Source organism: Jatropha curcas, chromosome 9, assembly GCF_041381405.1.
Source record: "Jatropha curcas cultivar XTBG-Jc1 chromosome 9, XTBG_Jcur_1.0, whole genome shotgun sequence".
In the NCBI taxonomy this organism is placed as follows: Eukaryota; Viridiplantae; Streptophyta; class Magnoliopsida; order Malpighiales; family Euphorbiaceae; genus Jatropha; species Jatropha curcas.
The window spans coordinates 2,252,115-2,267,596 of NC_143159.1; the positions used below are offsets into that span (position 1 = coordinate 2,252,115).

Genomic DNA, 15,482 nt, shown 5'->3' on the forward strand with positions numbered 1-15,482 from the left:
TCATGTTTGTCCTGTTTTATCAGTGCTTACGTGCGAGGTTAGATTTTTCCTGTTTTATCAGTGTGTTTTTGTTTGTGTGCATGTAACTCCGCCTGTGTGGAATCACATAGCCGGTCCCAAGCCCGGACAAAGGAGGAGGGTTGCAATTGGAAGTGCACTTATTATTGTTGTTGGGTTTAGTGGTGCTTCTTTATATTTGTGGGTTTACTGTGGGTGTTGGATATTTTCCTGTCGTAGAAGGCGCAGGACATTCCAGCTTGGCAGAAGAAGTTTTGTCAAGCTGTCTGTTCTTTTAAATTTACTGTTGTTTTTCTGATGGTAATGAAGCGTGTAAAAGGTATGCTTTTTTAGTCTTGGCCTTGATATTTGGTCAAAGGAAGGAAGCTAAAACTGCGGGGCAAGTTGAAAGAAAGTCGGACGCAGCGGTGGAGGGCACAGAATGTAACTGTTGAAATTGTGGTGTTTGTATTTGAAGTTCGGTTAATTATTTGGTTTAGTTATTGTATTTTTTGGTTAATTTTGCTACTGTATTTGTTTTTAAAGGTTGATAATGTTATCGTTTCAGAGAAGAAAAGATGATGTTATTGTATTATGTGTTTTCCTAATCTGGTTAATTTTAACTACTGTTCCGAGTTTGTTTGGCATTCCTTTAAACAATGCCATGCCAGGGGGAAAAAAAAAGAAGAAGAAAAAAAAGTCAAATGGTGCTAGATTTTGGTAGTAGGTTGCCAAATGCTGAATTTTTTTGGTTTATATCAAACGATCATGCAATGGATTTGGAAAGAACTCTTGAAATTATACATCGTCAATTTTACTGACAATGAATTTTATTGTTGATATGGGTTTAATGTTCAGTCTCTTCCTCAAAAACATATATAAAGACAAAGTAAAAAGGAAAAACTATACGTGTATAAAGCCAACTGTACTGGGTTTATCCAACACGATATGCAAATTCAATTCGAGTGAATGCCATTGGCTATTCATTATGACATTGATGGAGTTGGTAAAATCCTATTCTTAACTGCATGCTGGTTTAGGAACGGCTAATGTATTAGGTGGCTTAAACCAAATACGAAATAATACTCTTTAAGAACCAAAATCCGAAGACAAACATAACATAATTCCGTACATGATGCGGTGCAGGATCGTATTCTGTGTTGCAGTTTTCTTAGCGATTCTGTTAGTAATTCTCCTATCCTTCTTATCTCCATCTCCAATACCTCATAAAAGTTCATCCAGGTCTTGGTTTGCTTTGTCACTTTACATTCAACAACCTCAAATTCCGAGCTCTAATGTTCATCCAGCCGCGCAATCCAATCCTGGGGCGTTTATTTTCCATCGGATCCTTACAGAAGGACCTGAGAACACTTCACGGACCATTGGAAAGGCTCAGGGCTTCATAATTCCTATTCAACATTTTGCAGATTCCGCATTTAATATTATTCATCTTACCTTCGATACACCTCGTTACTCTGGTACGCTGAGCGCGCAGGCCAAACATATTGCACATAAAGATAGAGAAGAACTTGAAGTGGTTGGAGGAACTGGTTACTTCGCTTTTGCTCGCGGGCTTGCTGTTTTTACACAGACTGATGGATTGTTAACCTCTGATGTAGATGCTGCTTATCAAATAAAGCTTCAGCTTAGATTTCCTGATCGTTCTCAAACAATTCCGGTATAAAGCAGCGCTTTTAATTGTTTGATTTCATTGTTGGAAATAATTTTAAATTGTCAACTGAGATTTTCCACTCCAGTTATGTTGCATGGTTGGATGATAGAAATATAGAGTTTGATTGCTTGAATTTTCATGTACCATTCGTCTCATAAAATAAAGATGAGAATTTGCATATAAACAAACAAAAACAAAAGGACAATAGGTAAAGATTTTGTACAACTTAGTATTAAAATGTACGTAGAACCTGACAATATACTTAAAAAAAAAAAAAAAAAAAAAGAAGTTAACTCGAGACTCAGCCCTTGGATATATCTTTACAACATCAAGGGTCAGTGATCCATGTGGAAATATCCATCAGATTATCAGATACGTCAGAGTCAAGTTCTTTCCCTTCGACTTATTCCAAGGGGCCCATACCAGCCCAGGAAGCTATAGACCAAGTAATAAAAAGGATCCCCTTGAACAGACGGTGTTAGGCCGAAAACCCGACCCGAAATACATTTTTAGGGACACATAACGAAATCATCCAAATAAGAAAATTGATAAATGAATTATGAATTAAAACTAAACTAACACACCCCGTGCCATGTTTGAACTGAAATTAAGATAACAAATAAACACTACAAAATTAGACACGCTTGCTGATCTCTCCCTCCTTCCCCTTTTTCTTTCTCTGTCTCTCCCAATCTTTCGATCTCTCACCCCTGAGCGAGCTAAGCGAGTGAAAGGAAACGAGAAATGGCGAAATCAAGTGCCGACGATGAGGAGCTCAGGAGGGCCTGCGAGGCAGCAATCGAAGGCACCAAGCAGAAGATCGTGATGTCGATCCGTGTTGCCAAGAGCCGAGGGATCTGGGGAAAATCCGGCAAATTGGGTCGCCAAATGGCCAAGCCTAGGGTTCTTGCTATCTCTAGTACGCCAATTTATTTTTCCCGTTTTTGCTCTTCTTTCGCATTCCTGCTTGCACAGAATTAATTTTCCTGATTTCTTTCTCCTTGAATTGTGGTTTTGTTGTTGTATCAATCGAATATAGAGCTCATACATTGGGTCACTTCTATATACTCTTAGAAATGTAGCTGGGACTCGGTGTTGATATCGACTAAATTCATAATCTGAACTTTAATTAAATGGATGGTATGTATGTCTGGTAATGGTCCCTTCAGTCAAATTTTGTATTGTGCCAATTTCTAAATGCCTGATTTTGACAGAGTACACCTTGACCTTGTTAATGAGCTTGCTTCATTGCGTTTTAGTGTTTTCACTGTTTGCTTGGATACCTAAATGGTTAAATTTACAAGAAAAACAATGTCATTCAGAAACCTGAACGAGCTGCAATATGTCATGTTATCTTCGTATTCTTGGATTCAAAAGATGACCTTCGATTTTATGATGCAATTTCTTGGTTCCAATATTATTTGGCTTAGCTGCAAAAACAATTCCTTGTGGTAATTGTTATTTTGTGGAGCAAAAGTGTTTATTGATATGCTAGTTCTAGCACTCCTATTGTTGGGCTTTAGGGAAGTTTTTAGCACTCCACATGGAGAATTTGACGTGCTTTGTTATAAATTTCATTTTTGAAGTTGAATTTCTGAGGGCCTATTTGTTCGTTGGTCTGTTGTACCTTATCATTGCTTGGAATTTCCTGTCTGACTGCCTTTTACGGAAAACTATGAGCCTAGAATTAGACTAAGATATTGAATAGATCAGATGCTGTATTATTGATAATTCTCTTCTTTGATCAACAAAATCACAAAAATATTTTGACATCATATTGCATTATTTGGCTGTGTCAGTGACAGTATTTGGTTTTGCAGCAAAAGCCAAGGCTACACGAACTAAAGCATTTCTCCGAGTCTTAAAGTATTCCACTGGAGGAGTCCTTGAGGTAAATTTCATTTGGCCAAAGAATTTGCAAGTAGAAAAAAAAAAGGTTCCACTGAAGAAGTAGCCACTACATATTCTCAGACACCTCGCCTTGCCCTTAAAAGCTAGCTATCTTGTGTAGGCCTTAATCACAAATTTAGGGCCTCTGGCACAAATTGAGACACATAGGTCTTGTCGGAGGCAAAGTTTTAGCCTTAGGTTTTTCCTTCTTCCCTAAGGTATTTGATTTCGGATCTTCATCATGCTAATGCCCACAGTGGGATGTATACTTTTAGTTTAGCTCAAGTGGTAAAGAGTGGATGATCCTGATAAAAAAAAATGTATTTAAATGTAATTTTACAATTAAATTGTGAAGTGGAAATAAGTTTGTTTATGGCCTATGTTGCAAACTGATAAAATGTTTCCCTCGTTGCCTGTTAAGCTTGCTCAATTACATTTTTCATTTGAAGGATTTATCTTTTTTTTTTTTTGGGAGAGAAATACAAAGTCTCCAAATTGAGCCACAGATCTAAGGGCAGAAACTCATTTTTCCGTGATGGGTAATGATATATCTTTGTTTTCCTAAAGGTATTGTTTTAAGATCTTTTATGTATCTTGCAGCCTGCAAAGTTATACAAGCTGAAGCATCTTTCTAAGGTGGAGGTTGTAGCTAATGATCCTAGTGGCTGTACATTTACCCTGGTAATGCCTTTTTACTGTTTCCTTGAAAAAGCTTTATGATGCATGTGGTTGAGTAAATAAACAATTTAATAAATAAGGAAAAAAATCTGCTTGAAAATTCTTAAATGTCCTGCTCTATTCCTTGATCAGCCGCTTCTTACTGAACTTACAGGGTTTTGATAACCTTCGAAGCCAGACCGTCACTCCGCCTCAGTGGACTATGCGCAACGTTGATGATAGGTAAGCATTTTTGGCAATTTTCCACTTTTCAATATTGGGTAAAGAATGGTTTGTCACACCTTACCCTACTGTAAGACATGGCATGTCGCCCGTAATATAATTAATAAGCACTTAATTCTTATAAATGCTTACTAAGTATACTACAAGGGACTTAATCCTTTTAATTCCTTCATTTTTATATCTTGTAGCAAAATAATTTAGTTATTAAATATATATAACTTCTTTTGGTAGATATTAATCTCAATATAATTTCTTAAACATATTATAAAAAAAAACATAAAATAAAATGGTTCCATAACCCATAAGTCCATGGATGATTTAATTACATATTGGAGTCCTGTTCAAATCTTAGATACATAATAGAAATTAATTACTTTAATAGACTATAAATTTTCAAATTCATACAATCATAATTTACATGAATCTGCTCAAATATACATAAATGATCTGTTAATGTTTAATACATCATACATATTCCAAAAGAAGTCAAATATACAATAGCTACATCAGTAGCATACTATCTACATCAAATAAAAATGATCCTCTCTTGGTTCTTTTTCCTTTCCTTTACTTGCGATAGTACAAAAGCAACTATCGCTAAGCATATGGCTTAGTGGTGTACTAATAAAAATAATAAGGAATGACAATTCATAAATCCACCATGGTAAAGAAAATAAGAAACAAAATAAATCAATACCATTTAAATCATCAATTCATAATATAGTCTTTACAGCTTTTATAGAGTCAATTCTGAGGGCCATCAGTGTCTAATGTGCACATCTAGACCTGCTATCTACAACCTCAATCTGTGATATGATTTCAACAGAAGAGGGAGCAATCTACAACCTCAACATGGAGGGAGAATTTCATATCAATCATATATCATCTAGTGATGATATCCATGTTCAATCGATCGTAATATCAACTTCAACAAATGAAATGATATTCGGGGTAATAACCGTATCTATATCAGCTGTAAGACTTTTAAACCATTCCATTTATGTACTAATATCAAAATCACAATGGACAACATTTCATTTCACAACCACTGCTAAAAACATTCAATCACGGCCACCCCTCATACTACAGATATCAATTGGCCAATGTCCTCCTCTTTCACAGTATAAGAATCATAAAATTCATTTACAAATATCATTCGGTCGTATGCTTTCAAAATAATCTTTTTCCTCTTTAAAAACTTATGAATATAATTATAATTCATAAAGCAAATCCATTGAAAATATTTTGCAAAATCAATTTCATTTTGTTTAAATAAAAGTAGGAAAGGAATAATATACACTAACCTGAACTAGATGGCTCCCCTAGCCCTTTTCCTCTAGTAATCACCCTCTCCTCAACTCCCTTTCTCTCAGCAGCTGTAGCATGATATTAATACTCACATTAAGATCATACTACACAATGTACACACATGCACTTCTATAAGAATGTAAATTAAGCATTAGAATGTAGTCTCATGCTTTTTCTTTCATTTTCACTATACTTGTCCAAGTGTTATATGATCTGAGTTTAAGCATGAAACACTTCATATCCAACACTTAACCACATCCTAGACACAAAATACTAACAATGAAAACAATAGAAGTGAATAGCATGCTAAATTCGTTCAAGGTTTATGAAATGCAGAATTTCAGCATTTGAGTAGCTGGCATTGCGTTGACTATATCTTGAATTCCCCATATTCAATTGCCCTGAAATTTTGACAGCATGTTCCAAACATCTTAGGGTACTGTTATGGAAAATTTCATAATTTTTAAAGCTCATTTGCATTTTTAAATGACATAATTATAGAATCTGAAGTTCAGTTTTTCTCATGCTGAGCATCCTGCAGTGATTTACTTATAACTCCATTTCCTTTTATCCAATGGCCTTTAAATTTTAACACGACCTACCCAACATCTCAGCGTATCTCCATATCAAATTTCATAAATTTTGGAGTTCATTTGCTTAGTCAAATAGGTCAATTACAGAAGCTGAATGTCAGGCAGCATAACTGTAACATGTCCAACAATGATAAGTTTATTTAAGTATTCTCAACTCACTTCCAGCACAAATTCATGCAATCCAACTCTTCTATTACTGAAATAACATCATAATATAAGATATAGCAGAGTCCATAGTTCATAGAATATCAAAACCAAACTCAAAATTATCCATCTTGGTGACTTATGCAACTTAGACTTTGAATTCATGCATAACTACTTTCAATCATCTTAAATCACCTTAAATCACTTCTCATCACTTCATCTTCACCAAATCAGATTACACAAACAAGCACCTCACTTCAAAGTTCATGGAATTCAAAAAGTAATCCATAGAAATGAAGGAGGAAGTGAAAATAACTAACCTTTTCTTAAGAATTACTTGAAAATTCTTTGATTTTCACCTTCTTTTTGCTTGGTTTTGACTCAAAACCCTCCTCCTCTCTTCTTGAACGGTTTGGCCTGCAACAATGAGTGAAGTGTCGTGGTTCTTTCCTCTTCTTCAATAAAATTATATAATAAACTTTATTAAAAATTCCTTCCATGTCCTTTAAATGCAAATTGCACTATAATCCTCCCTTTTGTTTTCCCTTCATCCTTTGGCACTCTAATCTTTTTAATCATTTTACTTTAGTCCTATTAGGTATAAACCAAGTGTATTTAATATTCTAAACTCCACTTGGTAAAAATCGTACGGAAATTACCGTTTTTCAGGCTTTTCAGGTAAAATCGTGCTTTACCGAGAAGTCATTCATCTTTCAACTCATTTTTGATTTCCTTTAAGCTTTCACATGGATTTGTAAAGATCAATTAATGTTTCATTTACTTAATATTAATATCCTCAATCTATAATGTTTCCCATTATTTTAAGTTTTCCTTTTATTCGGATAACCGAATTCATCGAAAAAGCTAAAATAGAAAGAACTACAAAATTGAGGATATTACATGGTTAGTGGAAGATCTATCTGCCAAATTCTTGTTTTTCTTGCATTTAATTTACTAAGGACTACTATTTTACATTCTTTTATTTCAATTGCTCCTGTAGGAACCGCCTTATATTTTGCATCTTAAACATCTGCAAAGATGTACTTGGCCGTCTTCCCAAATTAGTTGGACTAGATGTTGTGGAGATGGCACTTTGGGCTAAGGTACATGCGATGATCTTGTACTTTACCATCTTCGTTCAAGTATCATTGCTCTTAGGAAGTACTTTTTATGAGTTATTTGTTACTTTCTAACAATTACTTTTACTCTTTTGATGTAGGATCATACACCTGCAGTTTCTAAGCAAAGAAATCTACAAGATGGGCCTGTTGCAGCTGCAGTGGCAGAAGGTGATTTGAAAGTGAGCGTTGAAAGGGAACTTGTTTCCCAAGCTGAGGAAGAGGACATGGAGGCCCTTCTTGATACGTATGTTCTTTTTCCTTTATTGTGAGGTTGGCATCTTTAGGTTTCACAATTATCCTCTTCAATCTCGCCATTTATCAACCGGACCATTATCATTGAGAAGTATGACAAGTGCTGGTTGTGGAACAGTTTGTCCTACTTTTGGCACTTGTTCATTGCTTAATCTGGTGTTTTTTATTTATTATTTATTTTTCAGCTCTTTTGTCAAAGACAGCTTCTATCTTACTGAATGACATCTTTTCTTTTATTATGAGTCTGTGTTATTACTGCTCTAATATTTTAATACAATTGTGTGCAGTTATGTCATGGGTATTGGGGAAGCAGAGGCATTTTCTGAAAGGTTGAAGCGTGAACTTCTTGCTCTTGAAGCTGCAAATGTGCATGCTATCTTAGAAAGTGAACCTCTGATAGAAGAGGTATTTATAGTGCAATCATGTGATGGGTTTTAACTTTTCCTTTAGTACCATAACTTTATGTATGAGTTCACTAATTCTTTTTTAAGGCTGAGTTTTGGCATAAATTTATATGCATTGTAGATTTTCCTTCTACCTTGTTGACTTATTTTAATATTTGGCAGCTTCTTTCATTGGTGGTATTCTATATCACTGCTTATGATTATTGCTTGTGGATTCATGTAATATAGAAAACTCTTGTCATCCATTATTGCTGCTTGTTGGGTTTTTTAGGTGCTGCAAGGGCTTGAGGCTGCAACAATATGTGTCGATGATATGGATGAATGGTTAGGCATCTTCAATGTGAAACTCAGACACATGAGAGAAGATATTGAGTCGGTAAACACATGCTTGCACAAATTGTATTTATGTATAGTTCTTGTGGAATTGTGATGTCATGCTGGTTCTTGCTTGAATATGCATACTAGTTTTTCTAGTTGCAGGCTTTCATATATGTAGGTGTTGTTAAGAACCCCCCCCCCCCCCCCCCCCCTTATTTTGCTTGTTAAATTCTTTTGAACCATTACCCTCATGTATCGCGTTTCATCTTCTTCTTTTATTTGTTTATTTAGTTATTTTTTTATTTAAGGTGGAAAACCAGCTCTTTTCCTGCCTCTATCAAATTTACAATTGTGTGCTGTTCTTTATAAAATAGCTAGTTGGGGAAATTATTCAATTTGTCATGCTAGTGGCTTGTGGCCACAATGTATACACCAAACTACGTGGTTGATTCTGCCTCTAAATCAACTAGCACACATTGGATGTGTACATATGTTGAGTTAAATTATAATGTTTATGATTAACTATATACTTATTGCCTTGATGTTATCCAGATAGAAACCAGAAATAATAAGTTGGAGATGCAGTCTGTTAATAACAAAGCACTCATTGAAGAGCTTGATAAGCTTGTTGAACGTTTGCATATTCCTTCTGAAGTATGTTATTCCTTCAATTTTCTGTCTTCAGATTATTTAAGTCTACATTTTCAAGCCTCTTCATCATCTAACATTTTCTTTGATTGGCTGCAGTATGCAGCATGCCTAACAGGAGGTTCATTTGATGAAGCACGCATGCTTCAGAATATTGAAGCATGTGAATGGTTAACTGGCGCTTTAAATGGTCTTCAAGTACCTAATCTGGATCCAACATATGCAAACATGCATGCTGTATGTAGTCTACCTCTTTTATATTTTATTTTAATTTATTTTTTAGGAATCAACCTGACTTTGGGGCTATTGCTAAATTTCTGGCCCTACAGCAAGTGGCAACATTGTTCTTCATGCCACTATGAACCTAAGAACACAAATTCATGGACCGTATTTTGTTGCATTAAGTTTTATGGATTAATCTCGTGAAATGAATGTTTCTGTTGAGCTATATTATGAGTCTATAATTTATAGCTTGCACGGATATATAGGATGGGTTTGTAGCTGGTTTTGCCATTTCCATTCCTATTCTGTTAAGTATCAGAATAGCTGTTGGAAAAACATGCAGGATAGGTGCAGGGTGGGGTTTGGTATCCCTTTTTATGTCATTTAAAAATCATATCTTTCTGTCAGTAAATGCTATATGTATATATCTATTAACTTTTGCATACTATTTGTCAATTTTTGAGAAAATATAATGATTTCAAGTAGTTTATTCTGTTATTTTCAAAGACAACACACACACACACACACACATACTAAAGGCAGCAAAATTGAGTTGAGCAAGGGCTAAACAAATCTTTTCCTGAGATTGCTATCTCTATGAATATAAATTGTGGCGTCGTCTGTCTAATGTACTGACTGACATTTTACAGGTCAAAGAGAAGCGAGCAGAACTTCAAATATTAAAAGCTACATTTGTTAGGAGAGCTTCTGAGTTCTTAAGAAACTACTTTGCTAGTTTGGTGGATTTCATGATAAGTGACAAGAGTTACTTTTCACAGGTATATTTTATATCTGTTGTTTTCATCTTCAATGCGATTAATAATATTGGGGTTAGTAACTTTGAGTATCACATATGCACAGCGGGGACAGTTGAAGAGGCCTGATCATGCAGATTTACGGTACAAATGCAGAACGTATGCTCGCCTTCTCCAACATTTAAAGGTTAATGTGCTAAACCTTTGCCATAATTCTAAAGAGTTTATAGGTCTGGATCTCTTATTTCCCCTTTTCTGAACTATTTTTTACCTTTTTACTAACAGAGTCTTGACAAGAACTGCTTGGGGCCTTTAAGGAAAGCATATTGTAGCTCCCTTAACTTGCTTCTTCGTCGAGAGGTTAGGCAATAGACTCCTTTTACTGGATAAGAATGAAGTTACTCTTCTTAACTATTTAAGCATGCATTTGAAGTTTTTATCATGTACTCGACTGAAAGACGGGTTCTTTAGGATCTGAATACTTGCACTTGGAAGCATATTCTTTCCATAGAGTTTTCTTGTTAGCATGGCTTATCAAATTTATGGTTTTGGAAATTTTTTGTATTCATTTACAGGCTCGTGAGTTTGCTAATGAGCTTCGTGCTAGTACAAAAGCATCAAGAAATCCAACTGTCTGGCTTGAAGCTTCCTCAGGTTCCAATCAAAATGCAAATACTGCAGATACATCATCAGTTTCTGATGCTTATGCCAAAATGTTGACAATTTTTATCCCACTCCTAGTGGATGAGGTTGTAATTATCTACAGAAATTGTTGAATTGCTACTGTTATTGCCTTTTGTATTAATAATTTATTTTTTCCATGGTTCACCCTGTAGAGTTCTTTTTTTGCACACTTCATGTGCTTTGAAGTTCCTGCCCTTGTTCCTCCTGGAGGTCTTGCTAATGGTAATAAAGGAGGAAGTTATAATGGTGAGGAGGAGGAGGAGGACGACGACGATGATGATTTGGGTATAATGGACATTGACGAGAATGACAACAAATCTGGCAATTCAAGTTTGTGTTGTGACTTTTATTGTGAAGCTTGCCCACTGCTAGACTGCAAAGAATTTAGCGTAATTACTTTATTTTGTAGGTAAAAATGCAGCAGATCTGGCAGCACTAAATGAGTCTCTTCAGGATTTGCTTGATGGAATCCAAGTAATCTACATCTTATGCTGTTTCTTATATGGATAAAATTACATAAAATTCTCACAGTTTTGTTTGGTATGAGTCGGTACTGTTTGGACATCATCTTGTCTAGGGTATTGTACTGTTCAGTAGTAGCAATAGGCTCTACTGGTGATTTGAATAGCAAATTTGTCAATTACTTCAAAATTCTTGGTTTTGACTTGTAGAAGTTCTCCATTTAATGAATTTTAGGAAGATTTTTATGCTGTTGTTGATTGGGCATATAAGATCGATCCTCTTCGGTGCATATCAATGCATGGGATTACAGAGAAGTATCTTTCTGGTCAAAAAGCTGATGCTGCAGGATTTGTGCGTCTCTTACTTGGTGACCTGGAGTCAAGAATCTCTATGCAGTTCAGCCGTGTATGTTTCAGCTCCGAAAAGCAATGATTTGTGGAAGCACATATTTCAATATTACCTTGTGTTTACCAAGTCATTTGCGTTGCAGTTTGTTGATGAAGCTTGCCATCAGATTGAAAGAAATGAGCGTAATGTGCGACAGATGGGGGTTTTATCTTATATACCAAGGTAATTGAGATCCAAATTCTGTCCATTCAGGAAAACTCAAATATTTTCCTTTTCGAAATATGAAGTAATATGAATAATATATGTCCTTGAATCAATTTATCATAAATGAACTGATGCAAATAATTTTGATGCTTCTGGGGTGATTTAGAAGACTGGCATATTTAAAAGTGAGACATTTCGAAATAGACCCAAATAGTTCTGTATTTTATAGATGACTTACCTATATGTCATTTAAATTTTGATTCTACATCATATAAAGATGGTCTCATTACTGTATAGGTTTGCTACTCTTGCAACTCGTATGGAACAGTACATTCAGGGACAATCTAGGGATTTGGTTGATCAGGCTTATACAAAATTTGTAAGTGATCTTTTTGAGCACATGTTCCTAATCTTATTTTGTGCAGTTACAGTCTGTTGTGCAAAGTCAGAATCATGTACTCTGCCTCATTTCGGGTACAATTTTACATGGTGAATTTTGTGGAACAGGTTAGCATAATGTTTGTAACATTGGAGAAAATTGCACAAACAGATCCAAAATATGCCGATATTTTTCTTTTGGAGAACTATGCAGCTTTTCAAAACAGGTAATTGTTTTCTTTTTATTTTTTGTTTTGTGCAAATTTCAGGTTATTCAACTTTTTTTCCCCTTTTCTTTTTGGTCAATTACATCTGCTGATTAAAAGCAGTTGCTTGCAGCTTGTATGACCTAGCCAATGTTGTTCCCACTTTAGCCAAATTTTATCATCAGGCGAGTGAAGCCTATGAGCAAGCTTGTGTTCGTCATATCAGCATGATCATTTATTATGTAAGAAATCCTTATTCTTCTAATGTCTTTCCTGCATTTGATTTGTGAATTCGATTACATTTGTGATCATTCATTTTTTTTCAATGGTGTCTGTCCTTGTTTCCCCTTTCTAGCAATTTGAACGGCTTTTCCAGTTTGCCCGCAGAATCGAGGATTTGATGTACACAATTACACCAGAAGAGGTTAGTATTTTGGACATTACATGTTATCCATAGTTAATAATTTATATCTGTAACCATCATACTGAAATTCTGCATGAAAATGCTTTTCCTATTTTTTACATTATTAACTTTAATATGGAGAATTCAGGTGGTTAAATATCAAGAGTATTTTACTTCTAAGAATTTTGTTTGGCAAGTAATGGAGTTTGGTGAATATATCTCCTGCAACTCTTTTGGGCGAGAAGTGAAATAGCTGTACATTTCTTTTGAACATGCTTCGTGGAAGTTGGAATATGAACCAAATCATTGTTTCTTTTGGAGTTGTTCTATTTATCTTCATGTTTGAGTGCATTTGTCATTCTTATTATCAGTGAGATGTTCCCACTTTTTCCTTATTCACATACTAAAGGTACACTTGCCACCAGCACACAATTAGCTTATCTGTGAATGGATTGTATTTTAGAGTAGTTTCAATAAGGTGAGTAATAAAATTTTATGATAGCAAAACAAATTTCCAATCAAAATTCAAAGAAATTTCCAATTGGGTTTTCTTTTAGGTTGTCTAGAATTGAAGGTGTTTATTCAATTTTCTGAACAGTAATAAGAAGAAGCATGAATTTATGATTCTAGATGTTTTCTTTTTGGCAGTCAAAGTTTTTCTTATCTTATAATGAGACTTATGTGCTATGCCACCTTTGAACATTGATGTGCAATGCTTCACTGATCAACTCTTGATTCTGAATTTTTGTTTCAGATTCCTTTCCAGCTTGGATTGTCAAAAATGGATCTACGGAAGATGTTGAAGGCTAGTTTATCTGGGGTAAGTCCCTTAATGACCCCAAAACGTGTTGCCCCTAGTCCAAAGGAAGTGTTGTAATTAATTGGCTTATCGGCAGGTTGACAAGTCTATCAGTGCAATGTATAAGAAGTTGCAAAAGAACTTAACTTCGGAGGAATTGCTACCTTCTTTATGGGATAAATGCAAGGTATGTTCCCATGTTAGACTTCATTACTGAATGATTTCTCAAAGCCAATCAGCATTACAACTAATGGGTTTTCTTTTCTATGAACAAAGAATTAACTAAATTGCCAGTAAAAGTGGTTTTAGGAAGCTCTTGATGGGCTGGTTAAAACACTTATGATCAGTGAGGGGAGGACCCTTCTATGAATTGAAGTCTTGTAACCATAAAGGAAATGCATTTCTACAGTGATATAAGATAGTTGTCCCACAGTCTCTAGTCTGCCGTAGGACATCTGGCAATTGGTTCCTAGGAAGCCTCTGATATGAAAATAATGCTTCTCTGCACTTTTATGTTTGTCAAGAATGGAACTCAATATATAATAATGGAAAAATGTGAAAAGTCGTGTGAATGGCAGCTCAGAAGTTATTGGAACTTGGAAGTTCTAAATGTTCGGGTATCAGTATGGAAAAACATGCCAGTTATGTCACTTAGCTGGTTTTTGTACAAACTCCATGACATGAAGGGCTTAACGGTTCACATTGAAATTGAGCCTTTTCATAGTTATATTCTGATGGGTTAAGTGAATGATTTCGCTTAACTTGTTTTACTTCTGAAGGTTTGCTTTCTAATATAATTGTAGCTTTTCTTATGCTGTTAAGGATTAATTGCTGGATTTTTTTGGTAGACCATTCATAAAGTCAGAAATGCATTTTGTTGAAATTACTTACATCTACATTCTGATGACTTGACAGAAGGAGTTTTTGGACAAGTATGACAGTTTTGTCCAACTTGTTGCAAAGATCTATCCCAACGAAACAATACCCTCTGCAACTGAAATGAGAGATCTTCTGGCGACCATGTAAAACTTTGTAAAGAGAGTTATGTTGTATAATTCCTAGACGTTTTCTTCATTGTAGAGCATCATCACCCTCATGTAATTATTCTTTTTTGTTTGGTCAAAAAATTTTCCCTATTATTGATTCATTGGACTGACTGACTATCAGTGGTTGAATTGCATTGTGTGGAACTTGCTAATCATAATAATAATCTACGAGTCAAATTTTGTTTATCATGTTGTGTCTAATTTCTAATTTTGTCTTTATTAATATCCTTGTCTCTTTAAATACAACATCAGTCGATTTCAACACATTAATAATATCTGATGATTGCAGTTTTAGTATTTATTTAATTTAATGATCAGCTGGGGTGACTTAAATTTAAAGTATATTAACTGCCAGCAGTTTAGTCATATGTAGCAGTTATTTGATATTTGCTTTCCTGTTGTTATTTACTACTGATTTTCTTTCGCAAAGTAATTCTTATCTATAAGTGTACTTTCTGCGTCACCATCACCGCGACGGAGAAACTTTCCTTGACATTTTTTGTTTGGGAAGAAAAGTAAATGGCGGCCAGGAACTAGGAGAATTGTCTATTTGCAAGGAAGGAAATAACATTCGATGCGATTAATTTATCAAAATGAAAATTTTCTTTTTAATTAACTAACATAAAAATATATATATATATATATATCTTTTGATTTACCAAGTCAATGCGGGTATAAATTGACCCGTGCCCGTTATGATTGGACTTGAGGTTTTGGAAGATACGGGT

General features: G+C 34.9%; 2 protein-coding genes across 2 annotated transcripts; both read left to right on the forward strand.

Annotated features, from left to right (window-relative positions):
• The first annotated feature begins 65 nt into the window (after positions 1–65).
• LOC105633727 (Disease resistance-responsive (dirigent-like protein) family protein) lies at positions 66–2,096 on the forward strand. Its single transcript, XM_012216367.4, has one exon. The coding sequence runs from the start codon at positions 1,130–1,132 to the stop codon at positions 1,679–1,681; it is 552 nt and encodes a 183-aa protein (XP_012071757.1). The 5' UTR covers positions 66–1,129; the 3' UTR covers positions 1,682–2,096.
• A 170-nt stretch (positions 2,097–2,266) lies between these two features.
• Positions 2,267–14,940, forward strand: LOC105633726 (exocyst complex component SEC3A). The gene is made up of 25 exons (XM_012216366.4): positions 2,267–2,588; positions 3,490–3,560; positions 4,160–4,240; positions 4,392–4,459; positions 7,505–7,607; positions 7,724–7,869; positions 8,165–8,282; positions 8,553–8,657; positions 9,152–9,253; positions 9,347–9,484; positions 10,120–10,248; positions 10,331–10,411; positions 10,510–10,584; positions 10,800–10,973; positions 11,061–11,238; positions 11,318–11,382; positions 11,605–11,775; positions 11,861–11,940; positions 12,220–12,301; positions 12,430–12,527; positions 12,640–12,748; positions 12,862–12,930; positions 13,664–13,729; positions 13,806–13,895; positions 14,624–14,940. The coding sequence occupies exons 1-25, from the start codon at positions 2,414–2,416 to the stop codon at positions 14,732–14,734; spliced, it is 2,685 nt and encodes an 894-aa protein (XP_012071756.1). The 5' UTR covers positions 2,267–2,413; the 3' UTR covers positions 14,735–14,940.
• Positions 14,941–15,482: the final 542 nt, after the last annotated feature.